This window comes from Amblyraja radiata, chromosome 1 (assembly GCF_010909765.2).
Source record: "Amblyraja radiata isolate CabotCenter1 chromosome 1, sAmbRad1.1.pri, whole genome shotgun sequence".
NCBI lineage: Eukaryota > Metazoa > Chordata > Chondrichthyes > Rajiformes > Rajidae > Amblyraja > Amblyraja radiata.
Genome location: NC_045956.1, coordinates 47,120,441 through 47,144,801, shown reverse-complemented (window position 1 = coordinate 47,144,801; position 24,361 = coordinate 47,120,441). Strand labels below are relative to the sequence as shown.

The following is a 24,361-nucleotide window of genomic DNA, read 5'->3' as shown; positions in this document are numbered from 1 at the left end:
GTATGATTTTATATTAAATTTTAGATTATATAATTATGTGATACTGAGCAAGCTTTGTAACTGGTAATAATGTACAAAGGTCATTTGCATCCAAGAAAACCGGGAAGGTTGACAGCTGTCATTAAAGTTCATACATCTGACAAGAATCTTTCCCAATCAAAGGAGTGACAGAGGGAGATAGAGAGAGAGAGAGATCGAGGGAGACAGTGACAGTGAGAAAAAGAGACAGTGACAGAGAGATAGAAAGAGACAGTGACAGAGAGATAGAAAGAGACAGTGACAGGGAGTGACAGGGAGTGACAGAGAGTGACAGAAAGAAAAAGAGAGAAAGAAAGAGAGAGAAAGATAGAGAGATAAAGAGATAGTGACAAAGAGAGAGAGTGACAGAGGGAGAGAGTGACGCAGAGAGAGAGTGACAGAGAGAGAGTGACAGAGAGAGAGTGACACAGAGACACAGAGAGAGTGACAGAGAGAGAGAGAGAGTGACAGATTGACAGAGAGAGTGACAGAGAGAGAGGGACAAAGAGAGAGTGACAGAGAGAGAGAGAGAGAGAGAGAGAGAGAGAGAGAGAGAGAGAGAGAGAGAGAGAGATAGAGAGGTAGTGACAGAGAGAGAGTGACAGACAGAGAGTGAAAGAGAGTGACAGAGTGACAGAGAGAGAGAGAGTGACAGAGACAGAGAGAATGACAGAGAGTGAGATAAAGACAGAGAGAGAGAGAGAGAGAGAGAGAGAGAGAGAGAGAGAGAGAGAGAGAGAGAGAGAGAGAGAGAGAGTGACAGAGAGGGAGTGACAGAGAGTGAGTGACAGAGAGAGAGTGACAGAGAGAGTGGGCACGTCAAAGATGGGGAGAGTGTGCGACAGAGATGGGGAGAGTGTGCGACAGAGATGGGGAGAGAGTGAGGGAGGGAATACCTCATCCCATTAGGATTTTCTATTCAGTAAAATTTCCACTGTACAGAAACAGATCTTCATTAATTATTACTAACTCATTCACACATCCTGTCATATACAAGTCAAATGAGCCTGCCATACATGCACATTATTAGTATTTTTAATTATTTCTATAGTCATTAGTATTTCTTCCAACATCTGTTATAATGGTCTCTTGAGGAACCTTTGGAGTAATTTTACTCCATTCGCCTTTTGGCAGCAAAATTCCCTTGAGTTACAAATTCCTGTTGCTTTGAAAGACCACAATAAATTGCAGAGAGTTGTGGATGTAGCCCACTCCATCATACAGACTAAACTCCCCACAGTTGACTCAATCTACACTTCACATAGCCTCAGGAAAGCAATATAGTAATAGGTTCTTTATTATCATTATAACATGTAAACATGTACAACGAAATTAAAAATGCCAACCAGACAGTGCACCATTCATACATTATCTAAAAGCTAACGATACGTAAAAGAGAAATATCTGAAATAAACAACTAAAATAAATAACATGAAAAAACCAAGCATAAACACACAACCATACATTCTTCTGTCGATTGCACAATCCCTTTGGTATGTAGCGCACCTGCGCTCATTTGGTGGCTATATTAAGTGTAGTTATTGCTGTGGGATAAAAACTGTTTTTGAGTCTGTTTGTCCTTATCCTCATTGATCTGTACCGTCTGCCTGACGGCAACAGTTCAAACAGGGAGTGTCCGGGGTGGGAAATGTCCTTTATAATGTTCTGGGATTCTTGAGACAGTGGGAACTGTGTAGGTCCTCCAAGGTGAGGAGAGGGCAGCCGACAATCTTCTGGGCGTTGTCAATAGCCCTCTGGAGCGCTTTCCTCTTAGCCACTGTGCAGCTGGTGTACCACACGCATACACAGTATGTTAGGATGCTCTCTATGGAGCACCGATAAAAGGACAGCAGCAGTCTCTGGGTGATGTTGTTCTTCCTGAGCACCCTCAGGAAGTGCAGTCTCTGCTGGACCTTTTTCAGCAGCGCAGAGGTGTTCACGCTCCATGTCAGGTCCTCCTCAATGTGGATTCCCAGGAAACGGAAATCCGCCACCCTCTCCACACAGTCCCCTCTGATGATTAATGGTGTAATGTCCGTTTTCTTCTTCCTGTAGTCTATTATGAGCTCCTTGGTCTTTGAGGTGTTGAGGAGCAGGTTATTCTCTCCACACCACACTGTCAGCTGTGCCACCTCATCCCTGTAGGCGTACTCATCCCCCCCAGAGATGAGAACCACCACCGTGGTGTCATCCGCGATTTTGACAATGGTGTTACTGTGTTGGGCGGGGGTACAACCAACATAATCAAGGAACTTTTACCTGGTTATTCCCTCTTCTCCCCTCTCCTGCAAGGCAGACGATACAAACGCTTGAGAGTTTTAGGAAAAGCTTCTTTACCTCTGTTATTAGTCCGCACCGACTAGTGATCCCCTCATATTAATACAAGCCTACACACATTCAGGACAATTTACACTTATACCAAGTATACAAATCCAAGCCAATTAACCTACAAACCTGCATGTCTTTGGGGTGTGGGAGGAAACCGACAATCTCGGAGAAAGCCCATGAGGTCATGGGGAAACGTACAAACTCCATACAGACAGCACCCATAGTCAGAATCAAACCCGGGTTCACTTTATCCGGATTATTTACCCGGGTCTCCGACACTCCATGCACTGTAATTAGCAATGTTACAAAATTTTGAGATTTAAAAAATCAAGTCTGTAATTTATCCCATCAGATAAAGCATAAAAAGAAGTTTAATTTGACACCTAATTCACTTTCATATCTTCAGTATTAAACAAGTTATGGTCATTTTCATACTTGGAAATTAGCATCTTGTTCCCTATTGCTTTTCCATTGACTTAACACAAAAGCTGTGATCGAGGACAGTCAGAAGCCCATAACTTTCTTAAAATGTAAGAGAACTGAAAGAAATGTTCAGTTATTCTAGATTGAAGCATTCTGAAACAAATATGAAACAATCTTACTTAGATGACTTGAAATTAAAGCATATAATTAGTTAGTTACCTAATAGTAGCTAATTACAAAATTCAATTACTAGATCTAAACATCTATCAATTTCTTAAGAAAAGATTAACATTTTTAAATAGCCTAAGTGTCCAAATAACATTCACACAAGAATTCACAATATAACATAATTTTTAAATCTCATTGTCATGGATTTATAGGCCTAATGGAAGGAATTTAATGTTTAATACCTGTAAATTAATGGCCATTTAAATCATCTTGCGAGTGGGTTTTTCTGGAACGCGATCTATTGGAATGTTGCGGTTTGCGATGAATTTAGACCCGTATCGGCATGAAAAATACTGCTGGTTCGTATGGGGACTAAATCCCCGTTTCGCAACTTAAAATGTAAACTAAAGGCATCTTAAGGACCACTTTTATACATAAAATATACGGCTTCTGTTTAGATTAGATTAGATTAGATAGATTAGATTCGGTTTATTGTCATTCAGACCTTTCGGTCTGAACGAAATTTTGTTTCCCTGCAGTCATACATATAATTTAAAAATGGCAAAAACACACAATCAACACAAATTTAACATCCACCACAGTGAGTTCACCAAACACCTCCTCACTGTGGTGGAAGGCAAAAATCTTAAAGTCTCTGTCTCTTCCCTCTTTGTTCTCCCTCTGCGCCGAGGCGACGGTTCAAACTCCGCTGCTGTTGCTGCCTCCGCCACAACTCCAGGGCCGAGTCGGGTCCCCGCCGCCGCCGCTGCCGCTGCCGCCGCCACAGCTTCGGTGCCGAGTCAGGTCTCCGCTGCTGCCGCTGCCGCCGCCACAGCTTCGGTGCCGAGCCGGGTCTCCGCTGCTGCCGCCGCCCCCGCTACAACTCCAGGGCCGAGCCGGGCCTCCGCCGCTGCCGCCGCCGCCGCCACAGCCCCGGTGCCGAGCCGGGTCTCCTCCGCCGCCGCTGCCGCTGCCGCCGCCACAACTTCGGTGCCGAGTCAGGTCTCCGCCGCCGCCGCTGCCGCCGCCACAGCTCCAGGGCCGAGCCGGGTCCCCGCTGCCGCCGCTGCCGCCGCCACAGCTTCGGTGCCGAGTCAGGTCTCCGCTGCCGCCGCTGCTACAGCTTCGGTGCCGCCAGCTCCGCCATTAGGCCTCAGCGCAGCCGGAGACGGGGAATACGACCGAAGAAAAAGTCGCATCCCCCCGAAGGAAGAGACCAAAGCATGTTTCTCCCACCCCACCCACACACATACACAACTTAATAAAACAAAATTAACTAAGACATGACAAAGAACAAAACGAAATAAAAAAAAAACAGACGGACTGCAGGTGGGCCGCAGCTGTTAAGCCAGCGCCGCCATCTTATGCGTTTACCTGTCCCGTACCTGAAATCCGTCCCCGTTGTCGGCGTTGACGGCTTTAGAAGCTGATTTTAAAATTATTCCAGCGCTGAACTTGTTGGGCAATTAAAAAAAATAATACACAGAACGCCGTCGGAACGATTCTTCAGCAAAAGCTTGCACTCCAACCAAATATAATCCAGGACAAGGTAGGAAAAAAACACGTTTTAACCCCGCCCCCCCCTCAAAGGCGCCAAAATCGCGCACACGGCCAGTGGCAGAATTACAGCGCCGCTGAAGGTAAGTATTGTAACATACCTACTGTAAGGCAGCAACTCTAACGCTGCGCCACCATGCCGCCAATATTCTGTGGACTATTTTCTCATTGTTGCCCTTGTGTATGACTTCATGGTATGTCCTTAGTTAAATTAATTGGATAGCACACAAAAAAAGTCTTGCACTGTACCTCAGTGCACACGATAATAATAAACCAATTCAATAGCAATATTAATTTCATTTGGAAGTGAACCCCTGGCTTAGATAAGAGAAGTTTACTCACATACTCTGAATATTCTTGCTTTAACAGAAGTTTCTTTTCGTTTTAGGTACTCATTCCAAGATGAGGAAGACATGTTTATGGTGGTCGACCTGCTTCTTGGCGGAGATTTACGATATCATTTACAGCAAAATGTCCATTTCAAGGAAGAAGCGGTGAAACTCTATGTGTGTGAACTGGCTTTAGCTCTGAACTACCTAAAAAGCTACCACATCATCCACAGGTTTGTGATGTTCAAACTATATAATCACATGTTGCCCATTCATGCTGATTTATTTTCATGAACATCTGATCTAAAAATAATTAATGTCTTGCATCAGATTTTATATGCCAATTGTTAAATTGAAAACTGTGCTGTTGTATCACATGGATTTGCTATTACCAGGGAAATGTATAAAACATGCAAATATTCACATTCTTAATTCATGCAGGAGGTTTATAGCAGAATCACTTTAAACATTAAAAAAACTAATTTGCTGGATGTGTACTGAAAATAAGTTGTAACAAATGAAAAGATTGCATTTCTTGGAGTATTACTGATGAATTATATGAGTGAGGTTAGAAATGTAGAGATCTTGGTAAGTACAGAAGGCACAAATATTTGTGCAAGCAAGTTTATTTATATAGCACATATCAGCAACAAGGCAGTTCAAAAGCATTAAAAAGCAAACAAAAGCAATTAAAAAAAGTCATTAAACAGAATAGAAAATATAAACAAGCTAAAATAGAATAAGACAAGTATAAAATACAAGAATAAAAATTACAGTGTAGTGTAAGAAATGAATAATTATTTAATTTAATTAAAATTAAAAGCAGGTCAAACAGAAAAGTCTTCAGCCCCGATTTCCTTATAAATAAAATGATTGCTAGTAAATGGTGAAATATTTGATTAGTTGCCATCTATATATTGATTTTACTAAGCAAGTTGAGGAAGGGTTTCAACCCGAAACGTTGCCTATTTCCTTTGCTCCATAGATGCTGCTGCACCTGCTGAGTTTCTCCAGCATTTTTGTGTACCTTCGATTTTCCAGCATCTGCAGTTCCTTCTTAAACATTCATTCACGACAAGTCAGGTGCTTAGGACAAATTGGTCTACTTTGGTGTTAAGGATCTGAGCTATCTTAAGATGTCAATGAACTTTCCCTGCTTGCATGCATAATGCTCTGCATATTACTGAAAACATCATACTATTTCATCATCTGTACAACATACAAATATATTTCAATCAAGAGTCCAAAATTTAAAAAAATATTAACTGGAAAACTCATTAACATTTGAAAAACAGGACAGAATATTATATTTGAAGCAAGTACAATGGCGATATTTAAAAGACATTTGGACAAGTACACAGATAGGAAAGATTTAGAGGGACATGGGTAAATGAATGGAAAGGGAATAGATTAGCAGGGCATCTTATTCGGCATGGATGGGTTTAGCCGAAGTCCATGCTATATGACTCAATGATTCACCGTGACTCTAATATACATTTGATGAAACAGAATTCTATGATGGGAACAAGGGATGTGCAACAGATGGTGTTAATGTATTAATGATTCAACTGCAACATCAAATAATAAAAACAAAGTTATAATCCGAGTTATTTCGATTTTTGCCTCCATAAATTCTATTTAAACAATCAAAATTATAGCAGATATTATTAAATTGAATATCAAATATAGAACTTATTTGTAAAGTTCCTTACAATCTACTCTGATGGAGTGTATATCTTGTTTCTATTTTTCTTCTTGCGTATGGTGTGCACAGCCTAAAGTTGTAGGACAACTTGTTCTATTTGATCTTATTTGAAACAGGGTGGACTACGTGAAGGTTGCGATCTTCCACCTCATCTTGTTTCAGATTGATTTAGATATCTCTTTTCAAAAGCTTGTAAGTGAAGAATTAGTAAACCAACAGCCAAAATGATATTCATAAAATTATTTTACTGTGCAAATTACAAAGATGATATTGCAATAGTTATAATGGAAGGACATAGCTCTGTTTACTCAATGAAATGTAAGTGCAGATGTTCAGAGAGAATATACATGTACATGTCATCAAATAAGACTACTGTAGATCCAATAACTTTATTGATAGGTATTGAATTCCCTGGTGATATAATTTTAGTGACTGAGAAAATGCTGCACTGAGTTTACATCCACCTCATTGCACCCTCAAATTTAATTGATATTTCTGCTAAAAGAGCCTTCAATACACTCAATGAGTTTTCTGATCTTTATTCATAGGTTAAAAAAAACATAATTCCAAACACAGGAACTGCTTCCTTAATTTCATGTTTTTTAAACTGACTCAAAGCATTTCATTTCAGATAATAATTAAATGTATTGCTTGATTTTATATTCTGCTGCAGCTGCACTATATTTTCTTATTAGTCCGCAAAATAGGATTTCCAGTGCATTGACCCATGTTGTCACAGCATGAATGCTGTCAAGAGCTGTGAACCTTAGCTGTAATTACACTAATTGACAATTCCATTTTACTGGATATTTCAATGGTTGTTACATGTTCTGAGGAGAGAAGTGAATCAGCAAAGGTGGGCTTGCACCACAGAATCTAGAGCCCACGTGGACCTGTGCAAGGTTCCATCTTTCAATGCAAACAGACTTGAGTGCAAGAGATAACAGCAATTTCACTAGTTAGCATGGTTATTTAAAACTCTAGGGCAGGGGAATAAACTACCCACGAACTGGTCACTAAAAAATTGATTATCATTGAAACACAGGAGGAATGTAGAATCAAGGTGAATGCTAGATTCAATGAGAATGATCATGATACCTTCTTTGCAAGCATTTCATCCACTGACGTCTCAAATGCACAGCAAATCCAGCTACAAGGCAGACCTACTGATTGCTATAAAATCAGGGCTGCCAACATTGGGTGAGAGTTGGGAGTGAGAAATTGCATACTGCAGCGAATCTTTTAACTTACACTTGAATACAATATATATGCTTTAAATTGGAGCATTTTTGAAAGGGGGGAGGCTGTGCGATCACTGATCACTGGCCTTGGAGGTACCCGGTGAGGTAGTGGAGCAACCGAGTGGGGAGAGGGTGTGGAAGAAGGGTGTCCCCCCTCCCAGGGTAGGAACTTTTTGAAATTTGATGTATTAAAATCATGTTTTAGTGCACTGTAGAAGTATCATTTCAATGATTTTTGTATGAAGTATTTTTAAGAGGTAACTTTTTAAGGGGTAACTTTATCCACACAAAGGGTGATGGGTGTATGGAACAAGCTGCCAGAGGAGGTAGTTGAGGCAGGGACCATCCCAACATTTAAGAAAAAGTTAGACTGATACATGGATAGGACAGGTATGGAGGTATGGACCAAAAGCAGGTGGCGTAGCTGGGACACGTTGGCGGGTGTGGGCAAGTTGCGCGGAAGGGCCTGTTTTCACACTGCATCACTCTATGACTACATTATACCTCCACCATGCATGAATGCTTCAAAATCAAGTGATCGAGTTTTATTGCCATATACTCAAGCATAGAAACATAGAAAATAGATGCAGGAATAGGCCATCGGCCCTTCGAGCCAGCACTGCCATTCAACATGATCATGGCTATTCATCTAAAATCAGTACCTCTTTCCTGTTTTTTCCCCATATCTCTTGATGTCGTTAGCCCCAATAACTAAATGTAACTCTCTTGAAAACATCCAGTGAATTGGCCTGCACTGCCTTCTGTGGCAGAGAATTCCACAGATTCACAACTCTCTGCGTGAAGAAAGTTTGTTCTCATCTCAGTCCTAACTGTTCCTCCCTTTATTCTTAAACTGTGACCCATGGTTCTGAACGCCCCCAACATTTTTACTGCAGTTACAGTAAGTGAAAATCTAGCAGGCAAGCAGGATGCTTTCACCAACCACCCCCATTTGAAGTCCACTATCTTCCACCGTATCTACCCAGTGCTTGGTACTTACTTCCAGCAGCCACTGGTTGTCCTCCAGGATGCACCGAGCCACAGCCTGATCCATGCCGGTCACCTGGGCTAATTCGGCACAGAGACTCTCTCTCTCTCCCCCCTCTCTTCCGCTCTCTCTTCTCTCAACCCCCCTCTCTCTCCCCCTCTATCTCTCCCCTCCCCCTCTCTTTCCCCTCTCTCTCTCCTCTCTCCCTCTCTGTCTCTCCTCTCCTCCCTCTCTCTCCCCTGTCTCCCCCCTCACTCTCTGCTCTTCCCTCTCTCTTCTCTCTCCCTCTCTCTCTCTCCCTCTCCTCTCTTCCCCTCTCTCTCCCCTCTCACCCTCTCTCTCTCTTCCCCTCTCCCCCTCCCACCTCACTCTCCCCCTCTCTCTCATCCCCTCTCTCCTCTCTCTCCCACCTCTCTTTCCCCTCTCTTTCCCCTAACCCTCTCTCCCCTCTCTTTCTCCCTCTCTCTTTCCCCCTCTCTCTTTCCCCCTCTCTCTCCCCCTCTCTCTCTCCCCCTCGCTTCCCCCTCTCTCCCCCTCTTTTTCTTTCTCCCTCCCTATCTCCCCCTCTCTCTCCCTCTCCCTCTCCACACACTCTCCCCTCTCTCTCTGTCTCTCCTCTCTCTCTTCCCCCCCGTCTCTCTGTCTCTCATCTCTCTCCTCCTCTCTCTCCCCCATTTCTCCCTCTCACCTCACTCCCCCCCTGGCTCTCTCTCCCCTCTCTCTTTCTCTGTCTCTATCTCCTCTTTCTCTTTGCCCCCCCATCTCTCTCTCTTTCCCCCTCTCTCCCTCTCTCTTTTACCACCCCCTCTCTTCCCCCTCTCTCTCCCATTCTCTCCTACCCTCTCCACCCCTTCTCTCTTCCCTCTTTCTTCCCTCTCACCCCTCTCTTTCTTCCCTCTCTCTCTTCCCCCCCTCTCCCACCTCACTCTCCCCCCTCTCTCTCCCCTCTCTCTCCTCTCACCCCCCTCTCTCTCTCCCCCCTCTGTCTCTTTCCCCTCTCTCTCTCTCCACCTCCCTTTGAGAGTCTGTCCCTTTGGCACAGAGACTCCCGCGGCAGCGGAGCTTCTGACGGCTCCGCGGCCCGGGACACTTGCACTGTCCGGAATGCTCCAAGGCCAGAGCTGCAGCGAGCGACTCGCATGCCGCAAACACTCGACAGCGCCACAAACACTCGAGAGTCCCGGCTCCCCGCATCTGCTCCCCGCTGGTTCTGCTCCCATCCCTCCCGCAGCCCCGGCTCTCCAACACCCGCGGACCATCCGAGTTTTGAAATTTTCGTTGATCACAAAATTTCTCACCACTGAGCGTGAGAAATTTCTGATGAGCGTGAGGGCGTGAGAGTTTGCTTGAGGGCGTGAGTCTCACGCTCAAAGCGTGAGAGTTGGCAGCCCTGATAAAATTCACCCCATTTTAAGGTTCTCAGCACTTTCAGATCAACCCAAATGGCACCGAAGCCAGGCAACTCTGCATGCTGGTCCCAGAAGTGGGTCTGCAATCATTCATTACAATCTCTTTTAAATCTCTACTCTAACAGCAGCATTTCTTACTCTACTTTAAACTGTGTCTGTACATGGTGGACAGCTTAATTATAGTATTTCTGCTGACTGGATAGCACGCAACAAAAAATATTTTCATTGTACCTCGGCACATGTGACAATAAACTAAACTGAACCTCCGCATCCATTTTTTATGTTCAACAGACATTAGTGCACCTAGTAGGTGATAAACATTTATCTAGAAACAAAGAACTGCAGATGTTAAGATGCATCAGCTTTTGATTGACCTGATTTTCCTTAAACTTTGTGAATAGATTTCATGTTCATAAACTCATATTCTCACAGCAGAATTATGCCATTTGTCCTATCAAATCTACTCCACCATTCAAACATGGCTGATCTATCTTTCACTCTCAACCCCATTCTCCTGCCTCCCCCCCATAAGCCTTGACACTCTAACTGATCAAAATGATGACCAGTTAAGATCCCATATATTGTCATCACATAACACCCTATCCTATCAAACACCACTTGCCATGACAGATTAAAAGTTTACACAGTAAATTCCAAAGGTCTATGTCCCTACTTCAATGTCCTATATGCCTTGTTTAATACTTGTTTATTTAGTATCCAAGCTTGCTGAGAGTATATGGTTCATATTGCTGAGAGCAAGCTTCATATTATCCACAATCTCATCTTGTGGTCTATTGGTAAATGAAGTGGCAGACTATTGCCCCACTGACGGATCAATTTATCGTTATTATGGCACCACATTATGTTGCACTCCGCAGAATCACAGATCGATGAATGTACAAAACACTTACATTTGTGAAGTGATAATGTGATTTCACTGGAACTAATAGCAGAAGAACTAATTTAAATAATTTACTTCTTTCCAATGTGCATCAACTTTATATATCACCTGGAATAAGTATCGGCTTGCTCCTGGTATACACAATGTTTGGCCTGATCCTCAAAGAGCTCATGAATCCTGATGGTGATTTGTGACTTGGGGATGCAGGACTGAGGAGTTTGTGAACGTCACCTCGGGTAAGATGTCTCTGATGAGACCATGGAGGTTTTAGACTTGCACTGTAAGAGCAAATTTACATTTAAGGCAGAGAGGAATACACATTTGAGACAGAGACATTAACTCTGCAGCATGAACCACTGGAGGGAACGTGATTATTTAAACCTCTCCCATAGGCTATTGAAGCAGGGAAACTTATTCACCTGATCAAGGTGGAGTTCCCGGTGCCATTTCAATTAAAATTGTTTGCACACCTTCCAAATGCATGTTACAAAGATGCCACTCAGAATAAGATATACCAGCAGTAATTGAATAAAGATTTTTTTTAACACATCTCCGTTCTCAGCCTTCCGCTGTTCACCCATCACTCGAATATTTTATCTTGCGTGATAGTTTCATGTAGGTTTGCCATAACTGTTCAAGGCAACTACTATGAAGTATAATTGGACTTATTGCCTTTCAATTGTTATGAAAACAGAAAGATGCTCCGTTTATACCTGGAACAGTAGGGCAGCTTAATGGGGATGAGTGCTTATAGTCAGGCTACATTAAGGCAGGGTAACCATTGAATTCCAGCAAGCATTGGGAATTGTGGATTGCAACGAAATAGAAAAAAATGTTTTATTTCATTAACAACCTATTTGTATGACACTATTTAAATAAATGTGAGACAGTGCTATTTATCACTTTTCATTTTACTTGTAAATCTGAAATGAGAATGAAGCAGTTTGTAAAATATGATTAAAAACAAGTGATTCATGGTTTTCCTCTTGATGGCATTATCTTTTGAAATATGACCTTTCTTTATACCTACATTTCAGAAACCTTAACGTCAGTTCAATAAATCATTTATTTTGCCTACCCATCACAAGTGGTAGAATTGTGTGGGAGTTAATCATTGAAATCATGTTATTAAAGATTCGATCAAGGGTTCTCATGCTTGCGGGCAGTTGTTGGTTGATAAGTTTATCCTGTCTCAGCAGTCAACATGTGGGCTGAATTATATGGATGGAACATCTGATATCAACACATAATGCCTGGTTCGTTTGACCAGGCCCGTAATGTAAAAGGGGAAATGTAAACAAAGAAATTTGATTTCAATTGCCTTTAAAGGAGAAAATATTAGCATGGAAAGGAGAGATGGGATCAAATTTTGTAATTTGTTCCCTCACATTCAATCCATCCAGAATAGGACAGGCTATAGTGGTCAGGATTGCCCTATGAAATATGCTCATAGCAACATGGAATATGAACATAAAACAGTACCGACTATGGACACAAAATGCTGGAATGAGATCAGGGACTGAGATCGCATCATTGCAGGGTATCAGTGTTGAGAATTATTGTGGAGGCTGTATTGTTAGCTATACACACTGGTTGGTGTCTGTGGCTCAGAATGTCAAAGGATCCAGGGGCAGAGGGGAATACTCATTCCTAGGTCTGGGAGTTTGGAGATAATTCTGGATGGGATCATGGTGTTGAAAGCAGAGCTATAGTCAATAACTAGGTATCTAACAAAGGTGCCTTTGTTGTCCAGGCGAGGGAAAGGAGCAGGTTTGGGGGGTGGGGTGGCAGGTGTTGGGAGACGGTGGATGAAATCGGTCAAAGCCTGGCAAGTTAGCCATTCCTAATTTTTAATTTGATTAAGATTTCAAGCTTCTGAAAATACTTTCACACCATGTAATTCATCTTAAGGTATCATCTTTAGAAGGATGGTGTATTTTACTCTCTTATCCTTCCTAGTGTCCACTTAGAAGTCTCTATATTTGGCATATTCCGATCCTCTGAGAATAAGAATAACTCTTCCTACTCTCGTCCATGAAACTACTCTTTTATTTTTTCTTGCAAATTAATAAGCTTCCCCCACCCACCCTCCACCCCCCCTTCCATCCACAACACAAATCAGTACCTTGTGATTATTTGGAAAGTTAAAATACTGAAAATTATCTGTGCAGTAATACATTGAGCCTGAAGGAATATTACTATATTTTGCCTCGATGCATTATCAAGTCTTCGCACGCCCGTAATTTAGTCTGTTTTGTATGTTGTCACAATATAAAGACACTCAATTTATAAACACATAAGTGGTCGCCATATCCACAATACGGAGATGTGGCAGAAAACATGTCAGATATGTTTTAAGCACAGGTTCTACATTTACGCAGCTAATTTCTGGCTGGATAGATTCTTAATCCTCTCCCACTTCCTTTCAAAGTATTGTGTATTTCATGGAGAGCAAACCTATATTGTTGGCGCAATCATTTCCCATACATGCCATTTACGTTAGCTGGTGCAGTTCCAGTTAAAGGTCCTCCATGTTAACATTTTAGAAGATAACATTCAATATAATTTGGAAGGAACTGCAGATGCTGTTTTACACCAAAGATAGACACAAGATGCTGGAATAACTCGACGGTCAGGCAGCGTCCCCAGAGGAAAGTAATAGGTGATGATAAGGGGTTGAGACCCTTCTTCAGACGGAGAAGAAAGGCCTTGACCTGAAACATCATCTATTCCTTTTTTCCAGAGATGCTGCCTGGCCCGCTGACTTACTCCAGCATTTTGTGTCTATTCAATATAATTTGTTGTATAACACGTGCGCTTTTCTACATTGCAAATTGGTTGAGTTTCCTAGTTTTACATCCATTTATCACAAGAATATGTGCTCTAGAAATTATATTAGATTCCTCCTTATGTGTGGATTAAATACAGCTATTCTACTGGAGTAGAATTGCAGTGAAAACTAGCTGGATATCAGAATATAATCAAAGTATAATTAACATTTACTGTGAAGGGCCTCAGAGTTTTCAAATCATTTTGTAAAGCTAGTGGGAAGTGTTTATCTTATAAAATGAATGTTTACAATATAGCTGTAGCTATAGCTGCTATTGTGATCAACTAGTGTGCACAAGAGACTGCAGCTTCGGTGCAATTGCCAGCAATGTATCTAACTGAATGTTGCTTTGAGGCACAATATAGCTATTATGCAGTGTCTCTCCACAAACTCAGATTTTACTGCAGGATAGCACAATAATTGATTCTTTAAGGTTTAGGGACAAAATATGCTATAATTGATTAGAAATAGCAATTTCAAAGAAATAGTTTCATGATGTAGCTGTTTGCTTTATTTCAACTACCGTATTTCCCGGCAATGAAGACGCTATTCTTTACCCAAAAATAAGGCACGAAAATTTACCTGCGTCTTGGAGGTCGAAGGTTAGGTTGTTAGCCAAGAAAGATAGACTTGGCTATCCCTCAGTACAGCAACATGAAGAACGATGTTGCTGTACTGAGGTATAGCCAAGTCTGTCCCTCATTGCTGGGATAGATGGGAAGCGGCTGTAAAGTGGGAAGTGGCCGTAAAAGTACAGCGCTGTTGGGGGGGAGGAAAGTTCTTTTCACAGCGTGTGGGGAGTCTGGCCAGGGGTAAAGTTGCGGGGAGGGCAGGAGCGTTGAGAAGGAGGGGGTCGGGGATGATGCCAGCAATTCACTCACTCACCGTTGCCGTGGCGCTCAGGGCGCGGAGCCACTGCATTGTGGCCAGGGAGGGAAGTAGCTTGTATGGCTGCGAGCGGCCGCCATTCCTTAAATTCTGACTGCCGCCGGGAGCAGGACATGGCCTCACTTGCTGCGCTGGGTGACACTGCACGGCATTTACTGCTCAGTCCGTGTCTTTCAATGTAGACTGGACAGTGAGGGGACCAGCTCAAGAGCAAAGATCATAGAGCGGAGTGGGTCAACGGGCGATGACTAACAGGACAGCGGGCGGTGAAGCTTGCTCCTGTGTCAGCGCGATCAAGGGACCAATTGAGGTTACTCGCAGTGTCACAGGAGTAAGCTCCGCTGCCCGCTGTCCTGTAATCCATCGCCGCTGACCATTCCACTCTATGATCTTTGCTCTTGAGCTCTTGTGCTCCCATTTTTCCCACCATCTCTCCACCTGCCATCACCATCCACCCCCCACCCATTCAGTCATTCAGAATAGAGGAGATCTGGAAGCCTTGGGCAAATTGAATTGTTACTTTCTTTATTTTTATTTTTTATTTTTTATTTTTTGAGCGTGAGAAATTCTATGATAAGCCAGCCTTTTTTCAAAATTTAGCAACTCAAAATAGGGGTGCATCTTCAACGCAGGTGTGTCTTCATTGCCAGGAAATATGGGGCACATCTATTTTCACAATAAGAGACAGCTTTGGAAATCACAGCAATTTGGGTGAAATTTCAAACGTTTTCCTTTATTTGCTGATGTCTGCTGAGAAAATGAATGCTTGGTCCTATATTATGGGTCCCTTTTGTTACCATAAATTGTCAGCTGGAAAATAATTTAGCAGTCTTTCAGTCTGAAGCATTTGGATTGGAATTTTAGGTTTACTCATCTACAGGCTTCATTGTGTGTTACCCTGGAAAATAAAATAGTTATTTGAATGTGACAATAAATGTACCTGACACTGCTGACACAGGAGCAACGACTGTTCTTCCTGAGGACATTAAAAAAGACTGGTCTGCCCCAACAGCTGCTGACAACGTTCTACCGCTGCACCACAGAGAGCATACTAACGTATGGCATCTCTGTGTGGTATCTCAGCTGCACGGAGGCGGAGAGGAGAGCTCTTCAGCGCGTCGTCAACAGAGCGCAGAGGATCATCGGGACAGAGCTACCAGCCTTGGAGGGCATATACCACACGCGGTGCCTCAGGAAGGCCCTCAGCATCCATAAGGACTCATCACACCCCTGCCACGGCCTGTTTCAACTACTTCCCTCCGGCAGACGTTACAAGGCCTTCTACGCCCGAACCTCCAGACTCAGGAACAGTTTCATCCCAAGAGCTATAGCGGCTCTGAACCGGCCCTAATGAGTGCCCCCCCCATCCACCCCCTTTGGACAGTCTCCCTCAGATGGTCACGTCAATCAATTCAGCTTGTTTATTTATGTATTGTATTTATTTACCTTTCTTGTACATCAGTGGAGCTGCACACTAAATCTCGTTGCACTGACGTGCAATGACAATAAAATATATATTATTATTATATTATTATGTAAGCAACCACTCAAAGTGAATTTGGATTTTGCAACAGTGTCTGGGTTTCCACTATATATCAATAACCATGAAGTGCTGTGACAGATACTGCAAGGGATTTCATAAAACAAAGGCATTTGATTTTTCATCACCCAGACTGACAATTCATTATTACACTGGGGCACCTATGCAAAATGGAAAGTGTTCTCTAGTACATGAGACATTAGATTAAAGGTCCATCTTCCCTTTCTGGTTGCAAAATATTCATTAGAAGAAATTATTTTTACACATATATCTTGGTCCCAGATGCAATCCTGCTGAAATTGGAACATTGAATGCAGAACAGAGAACAGTGCAGCACTGGAATAGTCAATTAATAGTCAAGAGTGGTTAATTGTCATATGTAATGAAATTTGAGTATGGAATTCTTACTTGCAGCAACACAGCAGGCTTGTAAACACAATACTCAATAGATAATATAATAAACAACCAAAAAACAGAAGTTCAATAAATAAAAATACCCCAATATTGGTTTGATAACCAATATTTGCTTGATATTTTCAAAATAATTCCAATGGAATAATGAAATTGTGCCTGATATTCATTTATTTTTGAATTGCAAAGAATACAGCAACGTCAGCTTAAAGTGATAATGAAGAGTTGGTGATCTGAGATGTGTTAATTAATGTGAAAGTAAACTATTGGCCCATTGTTTGGTCTTCTTCTTTCGTGGCCATCTTCCATGTTTCAAATGTTGACATCGCTGTCACCGTCCGTCCTGAAAAGGACGCAAGCTTCCGGCGACAATCAGTAGGAGCCACCACTTGTTGCAATAGATGATGGTGGTAGAAAAATTAGCTCAGGATACTTCCAGTTTGCAGCCCCACGACGTGGACACTTCTGCTATGGGGCCCATTGTTTGGTGATCCCAGCAATACATGACGTCTGAGTCCTTTAGTTCCATTGCATAAACCATGTACAAGATCAGACGAATCCAGAACACACTGAAGAATTCAGGAAAGATCGAGGATGTGTCCCTGTCTGGGGTGAGAGAGGTGGGGTGGTTATTTTAACAGGGAGGGGAGGCTGGGAGGAATCGATGGGTCAGAGATTAGGCCAATGTGCCAAGCAATCAGGTGAAGTGCAGAAAGGGGATGTCAGTCAGAGGTTAGTCCGCTGGAAAAGGACAATCATGATTGGGAGTACATGCGGTTAGAAGGGTGGCATGAGCAGTCAAGAGAGGACGGTGAGAGGTCAGTTAGGGGGATTGTAATTGGCAGTCAAGGGCTGGGGTTTACCATCACAGCTCAGTGAGAGGTTCACTGGAGAGTTAGTTTAGTTAGTTTAGTTTAGTTTAGTTTAGAGATACAGCGTGAAAACAGGCCCATCGGCCCACCAGTCCATGCCGACCAGCGTTCACCCGTACACTAGATCTATTTTACATAATAGGGACAATTAACAGAAATCAATTAACCTACAAACCTGCATTTCTACGGAATGTGGGAGGAATCCGGAGAAACCTTGCAGTTAAGTGGAGAACGTACACATTCCGCACACACAGCTCCCATAGTCAGGATTGAACCCGGGTCTCTGGCGCTGTAAAGCAGCAGCTCTACTGGTGTGCCACTGTGCCATCCCTTGTGAGAGGAAATTACCGAAAGGGGAGGCAGCTGGGTTGAGATTTCCCCTCGTTCTAGTTGATCTGAGCCCAGCTTGCTGTGAACGCCTGCAGCTCCAATGGTGGCAGGCAGGTCAGGGCTTATATGCACTTACGAAAAAGGCAGAGGTGATGGTCACACTTATGTGGCACATTGCTCGAAGCAATTGCACAGACCCAGGGATGCCCCTGTGTTAATGCAGCAGAAGCGCAGAGGCACTGCAATAGAGCCAATGGGTTTCATAATCCACATGGAAAACCCTCTATTTCCAATGACGCTTGATTTTTTAATTGTATTGTACAGTGCACAGGAATGTGGAGCAATTTAATCCAATTTCTAGGAATGTTCTTTGGATTATTGTTCCAAGACCCTGGAATACAGCCGAGTAAAGTAACAAGTATTCCACCCAGTCCACCTGCTCAATCTTTGTCTTGAAATTCAGGGTCAGCGATTTTACACAGATTTTGTTTATGCATCACACTTGTGCACTTAGCAAGTGTGGTTTGGAGCAGCTATAACTAATCATTAAAACAATAAATTTGCACCATCTGTTCACTTCATTAATTCATTGCATATCATTTTGCAGCTGACGACTCAATTCTGTACAGAGCAGATGGCAGTTTTTTTTTAAACTTGCAGAGATTGACCAGGTGTCAGCCTCAGAATGTAGTCTTGCAGTTGGCTGTGAAAGCGGATTTTAAACCCTCCTGCTCAGATTGCCATTGAAGAACAGCTAGACATTCCCAATGGCTTGGTGGACATTGTTTGCGTGGCTGGATCTGAAATTGGCCATTTACCATCTCGTGCTATTCATGGCCATATCTGCACACTAAAGGATTCCTGCAACGTTAACATGACAATGATGCCTTGGAGGTCAAATACAAGTTGTTGTTCTGGGAACCCTTACGAGTGCACTTCGTACTATGTGCTACATTATTTGTTTCAGTCTTAATCAAGACCGTTCCGTCGGGTCCTATCATCACTGTATGGTTCTCATTGTTTCTATAATGGTCTGGTTATGCACTATTATTGTCTGGTAATTTCTCAAAACGGACAATTTATTTTATCATTGTTTATTGGATATTATTTTCTGAATTTGTTGAGTTAATGTGCCTGGAAAGCTGACAAATTTGTAGAAAGACTCCCAACCTAATGGCAGGGACAGTCGCAGTGTCTACATTTCATCCTGCCCTGCTTACAATGTAAAATTATTCCAGTTTTTGCATCACCCTTAAAAGCTTCCTCCCATGGCAGTGTTTCCCTATCTTACAATGAGGGTTCATAGGATCCTTAACTTTATTCATCATATTTCGTATTGCTCTGTTCTCATATCATCTTCATAAGTTCATGTTCGTAAGTGATAGGAGCAGAAATAGGCCATTTGGGCCATCAAGTCTAATCTGCCATGCAATCATGGCTAATCTATCTTTCCCTCTAAAACCACATTCTCCTCCCTTCTCCCCATAACCCCTGACACCCATACTAATCAAGAATCTCTGCGTTGAAAATATCCATTGACGGCCTGCACAGCCTTCCATTGGCAATGAATTCCATTGATTCACCACCCATTTTCTCGCTTCCAGGACCATTGCAGGATTTCCCTTGTGTTCAGCTTCCAATTTTCTCCCCTCCCAACCATCAACCTCATTAGTCAACTAACATTCCACCGGGTGGCGCTTTGATGGCAGCCTTGCCTACAATCCGTCTGTCCTTTTCGTCTTTTATTTTGTTATTTTTAGTGTGTTTAAAAAGTATGTTTTAATGTTCTCTGGCTTGGTTTAACTGGGGGGTGGGGAGAGGGGTCGGGGGAAACTTTTTTTCAATCTCGAACCTTGCCGGAGATGCGATTGTTTTCCAGAACGTATCTCTGGTCGCTCTGCGGCCTAACATCGTGGAGCTGGAGGCCTCGTTCAGGAATGACTTTGAGCTCCACCACGGGGCGTGGACTTATCATCGGAGCCGATTCCTCGCCTGGGATCGATGCTCCAATTGCGGCCTGCGGACTTTAACATCAGGAGCTCGCATTCTCTGGAGTGACCGAGTCGGGAAGCTCCAAAAGCCGCACAACGTTCGACTAGCCCCAACCCGGGGTAGATCACCTGGCATGCGGGAGCTGAGATTCCCCCCCAATGCAGGAGCTCGATCACCCCGACAAGGAGGCCCGCCGCCGGCTACGGGAGTAAGATCATCCCGTCAACAGAAGGTTCGAGGCCCCCGACCACTGGAGGACAAAGAAGGGAGAGATTGGACTTTTTTTTCGCCTTCCATCACAGTGAGGAATGTGGAGGAGTCACAGTGGCGGATGTTTATGTTAAAATGTATTTTGTGTGGTCTGTTGCTTTTTATTGGTATGACTGAAAGGCAAATCAAATTCCTCGTATGTTGCAAAACATACTTGCTAATAAAGTATGATTATGATTTCTCTGCCAATTCCACTATCCTCAACATGATGTCACCACCAAACGCATATAATCCATATATGACAGGGTTGAAAATTGCCTCTTAGTTTACTTAAAAGGACACAAAGTACTGGACTAACTCAGCAGGTCCCATGGATATGTGATGTTTCAGGTCGAGTCTGAAGAAGGATCACGACCTGGAAATCACCTATCCATCTTCTCCAGGGAAGCTGCCTGACCTGATGAGTTACTCAAGAGTCAGGAGTGTTTTATTGTCATGTCCCAGATAGAATAATGAAATTCTTACTTGTAGCAGCACAACAGAATATGTAAACGTGGTACGCAGTAAACAATGTAATAAGCAAGAGAAAAAAAATGTCAGTGTCTGTACACACACTTATATCTATATTACTAAAAGTCTGATCTTGACCGCTTTTGGCACACTGTGGCGTGATTTCCGAGAGAACGCCGCCACCGACGGCCGTCATATTTGGCCACCTCGCTCAGAGCCCCCCTCCGCCTTTCGGGAATGGAGGATTTTTCCCATCGATGAAAAATCAGAGAGATATTAATGTTTTTAAAAGATTTGCCATTCTGCTGCCCCTGCTGGAGGGAGGGGGAGAGACTATAAAACCCAGAAGTGGTGTGCCTCACTCAGTCTTTTCAAGATGGAGGAAGCCAGAGGGTCACGTTTCTCTGAGCTGTGAATAACACTGAACACATGTCTACTCAACTGTGATGCCCTTAATGTGGTTCTAAAATGCATGCATAAAGTGTCTATTGGTTCTAAAATGCTTGCAAAATGTGTTTATTGGTTCTAAAATGTTTGCAAACAGTGTCTATTGGTTCTAAAATGCTTGCAAAAAGTGTCTATTGGTTCTAAAATGCTTGCAAAAAGTGTCTATTGGTTCTAAAATGCTTGCAAAAGTGTTTATTGGTTCTAAAATGTTTGCAAAAGTGTCTATTGGTTCTAAAATGTTTGCAAAAAGTGTCTCTATTGGTTCTAAAATGCTTGCAAAAAGTGTCTATTGGTTCTAAAATGCTTGCAAAAAGTGTCTCTATTGGTTCTAAAATGCTTGCAAAAAGTGTCTCTATTGATTCTAAAATGCTTGCAAAAAGTGTCTCTATTGATTCTAAAATGCTTGCAAAAAGTGTCTCCATTGGTTCTAAAATGCTTGCAAAAAATGTCTATTGGTTTTTAAATGCTTGCAAAAAGTGTCTATTGGTTCTAAAATGTTTGCAAAAAGTGTCTCTTTTGGTTCTAAAATGGTTGCAAAAATGCCTTTTTTGGTTCTACAATGCTTGCAAAAAGTGTCTTTTGGTTCTAAAATGCCTGCAAAAAGTGTCTATTGGTTCTAAAATGCTTGCAAAAAGTGTTTATTGGCTCTAAAATGTTTGCAAAAAGTGTCTCTTTTGGTTCTAAAATGTTTGCAAAAAGTGTCTCTTTTGGTTCTAAAATGGTTGCAAAAAGTGACTATTGGTTCTAAAATACAAAAAGTGTCTATTGGTTCTAAAACGCTTGCAAAGTGCCTCTATTGGTTCTAAAATGTTTGCAAAAAGTGCCTCTATTGGTTCTAAAATGCTGGCAAAAAGTGTTTATTGGTTCTAAAATTAGCCCAAGAAAAGTGTCTCTTTTGGTTCTAAAATGGTTGCAAACGTGTCTTTTTTAGTTCTAAAATGCTTGCAAAAAGTGTCTTTTTTGGTTCTAAAATACTTGCAAAAAGTGTATTTTGGTTCTAAAATGCTTGCAAAAAATGTCTATTGGTTCTAAAATATTTGCAAAAAGTGTCTATTGTTTCTAAAATGGTTGCAAAAAGTGTCTCTTTTGGTTTTAAAATGCTTGCAAAAAGTGTCTCTTTTGGTTTTAAAATGCTTGCAAAAAGTGTCTCTATTGGTTCTAAAATGCTTGCAAAAAGTGCCTCTATTGGTTCTAAATGCTTGCAAAAAGTGCCTCTATTGGTTCTAAAATGCTTGCAAAAAGTGCCTCTATTGGTTCTAAACTGCTTGCAAAAAGTGTCTATTGGTTCTAAAATGTTTGCAAAAAGTGTCTCTTTTGGTTTTAAAATGCTTGCAAAAAGTGTCTCTTTTGGTTTTAAAATGCTTGCAAAAAGTGTCTCTATTGGTTCTAAAATGCTTGCAAAAAGTGCCTCTATTGGTTCTAAATGCTTGCAAAAAGTGCCTCTATTGATTCTAAAATGCTTGCAAAAAGTGCTTCTATTGGTTCTAAACTGCTTGCAAAAAGTGTCTCTATTGGTTCTAAAATGTTTGCAAAAAGTGTCTGTTTTGGTTTTAAAATGCTTGCAAAAAGTGTCTCTTTTGGTTTTAAAATGCTTGCAAAAAGTGTCTCTATTGGTTCTAAAATGCTTACACAGAGAATGGTGAATCTGTGGAATTCTCTGCCACAGAAAGTAGTTGAGGCCAGTTCATTGGCTATATTTTATGAGGGAGTTAGATGTGGCCCTTGTGGCTAAAGGGATCAGGGGGTATGGAGAGAAGGCAGGGATTTGATATTGAGTTGGATGATCAGCCATGGTCATATTGAATGGCGGTGCAGGGTTGAAGGGTCGAATAGCCTACTCCTGCACCTATTTTCTATGTTTCTAAAATGCTTGCAAAAAGTGTCTATTGGTTCTAAAATGCTTGCAAAATGTGTCTCTATTGGTTCTACAATGGTTGCGGAAAGTGTCTTTTTTGGTTCTAAAATGCATGCGGAAAGTGTCTATTGGTTCTAAAATGCTTGCAAAAAGTGTCTCTATTGGTTCTAAAATGCTTGCAAAAAGTGCCTCTATTGGTTCTAAATGCTTGCAAAAAGTGCCTCTATTGATTCTAAAATGCTTGCAAAAAGTGCTTCTATTGGTTCTAAACTGCTTGCAAAAAGTGTCTCTATTGGTTCTAAAATGTTTGCAAAAAGTGTCTCTTTTGGTTTTAAAATGCTTGCAAAAAGTGTCTCTTTTGGTTTTAAAATGCTTGCAAAAAGTGTCTCTATTGGTTCTAAAATGCTTACACAGAGAATGGTGAATCTGTGGAATTCTCTGCCACAGAAAGTAGTTGAGGCCAGTTCATTGGCTATATTTTATGAGGGAGTTAGATGTGGCCCTTGTGGCTAAAGGGATCAGGGGGTATGGAGAGAAGGCAGGGATTTGATATTGAGTTGGATGATCAGCCATGGTCATATTGAATGGCGGTGCAGGGTTGAAGGGTCGAATAGCCTACTCCTGCACCTATTTTCTATGTTTCTAAAATGCTTGCAAAAAGTGTCTATTGGTTCTAAAATGCTTGCAAAATGTGTCTCTATTGGTTCTACAATGGTTGCGGAAAGTGTCTTTTTTGGTTCTAAAATGCATGCGGAAAGTGTCTATTGGTTCTAAAATGCTTGCAAAAAGTGTCTCTATTGGTTCTAAAATGCTTGCAAAAAGTGTCTCTATTGGTTCTAAAATGCTTGCAAAAAGTGCCTCTAGTGGTTCTAAACTGCTTGCAAAAAGTGTCTGTTGGTTCTAAAATGCTTGCAAAAAGTGTCTCTATTGGTTCTAGAATGGTTGCAAAAAGTGTCTCTATTGGTTCTAAAATGCTTGCAAAAAATGCCTCTATTGGTTCTAAACTGCTTGCAAATAGTGCCTCTATTGGTTCTAAACTGCTTGCAAAAAGTGTCTCTATTGGTTCTAAAATGCTTGCAAAAACTGTCTCTATTGGTTCTAAAATGCTTGCAAAAAATGTCTATTGGTTCTAAAATGCTTTCAAAACGTATCTATTGGTTCTAAAATGCTTGCAGAAAGTGTCCTTTTTGGTTCTAAAATGGTTGCAAAGTGTCTCCATTGGTTCTAGAATGGTTGCAAAAACTCTCTATTGGTTCTAAAACGGTTGCAAAAAGTGTCTCTATTGGTTCAAAATGGTTGCAAAAAGTGTATCTATTGGTTCTAAAATGGTTCTATAAGTGTATAATGGTTTTAAAATGCTTGCAGAGAGTGTCTCTATTGGTTCTAAAATGCTTGCAGAGAGTGTCTAT

The 24,361-nt window shown here is 41.9% G+C and overlaps 1 protein-coding gene across 1 annotated transcript in view; it reads left to right on the top strand.

Moving 5' to 3' along the window:
- The window catches only part of stk32b (serine/threonine kinase 32B), a 278,391-nt gene that overhangs the window by 177,687 nt on the left and 76,343 nt on the right, over positions 1-24,361 (top strand). The window contains exon 5 of the mRNA XM_033021253.1: positions 4,883-5,056. Coding sequence (XP_032877144.1) covers positions 4,883-5,056 — 174 coding nt within the window. The remainder of the gene's footprint in view (positions 1-4,882; positions 5,057-24,361) is intronic.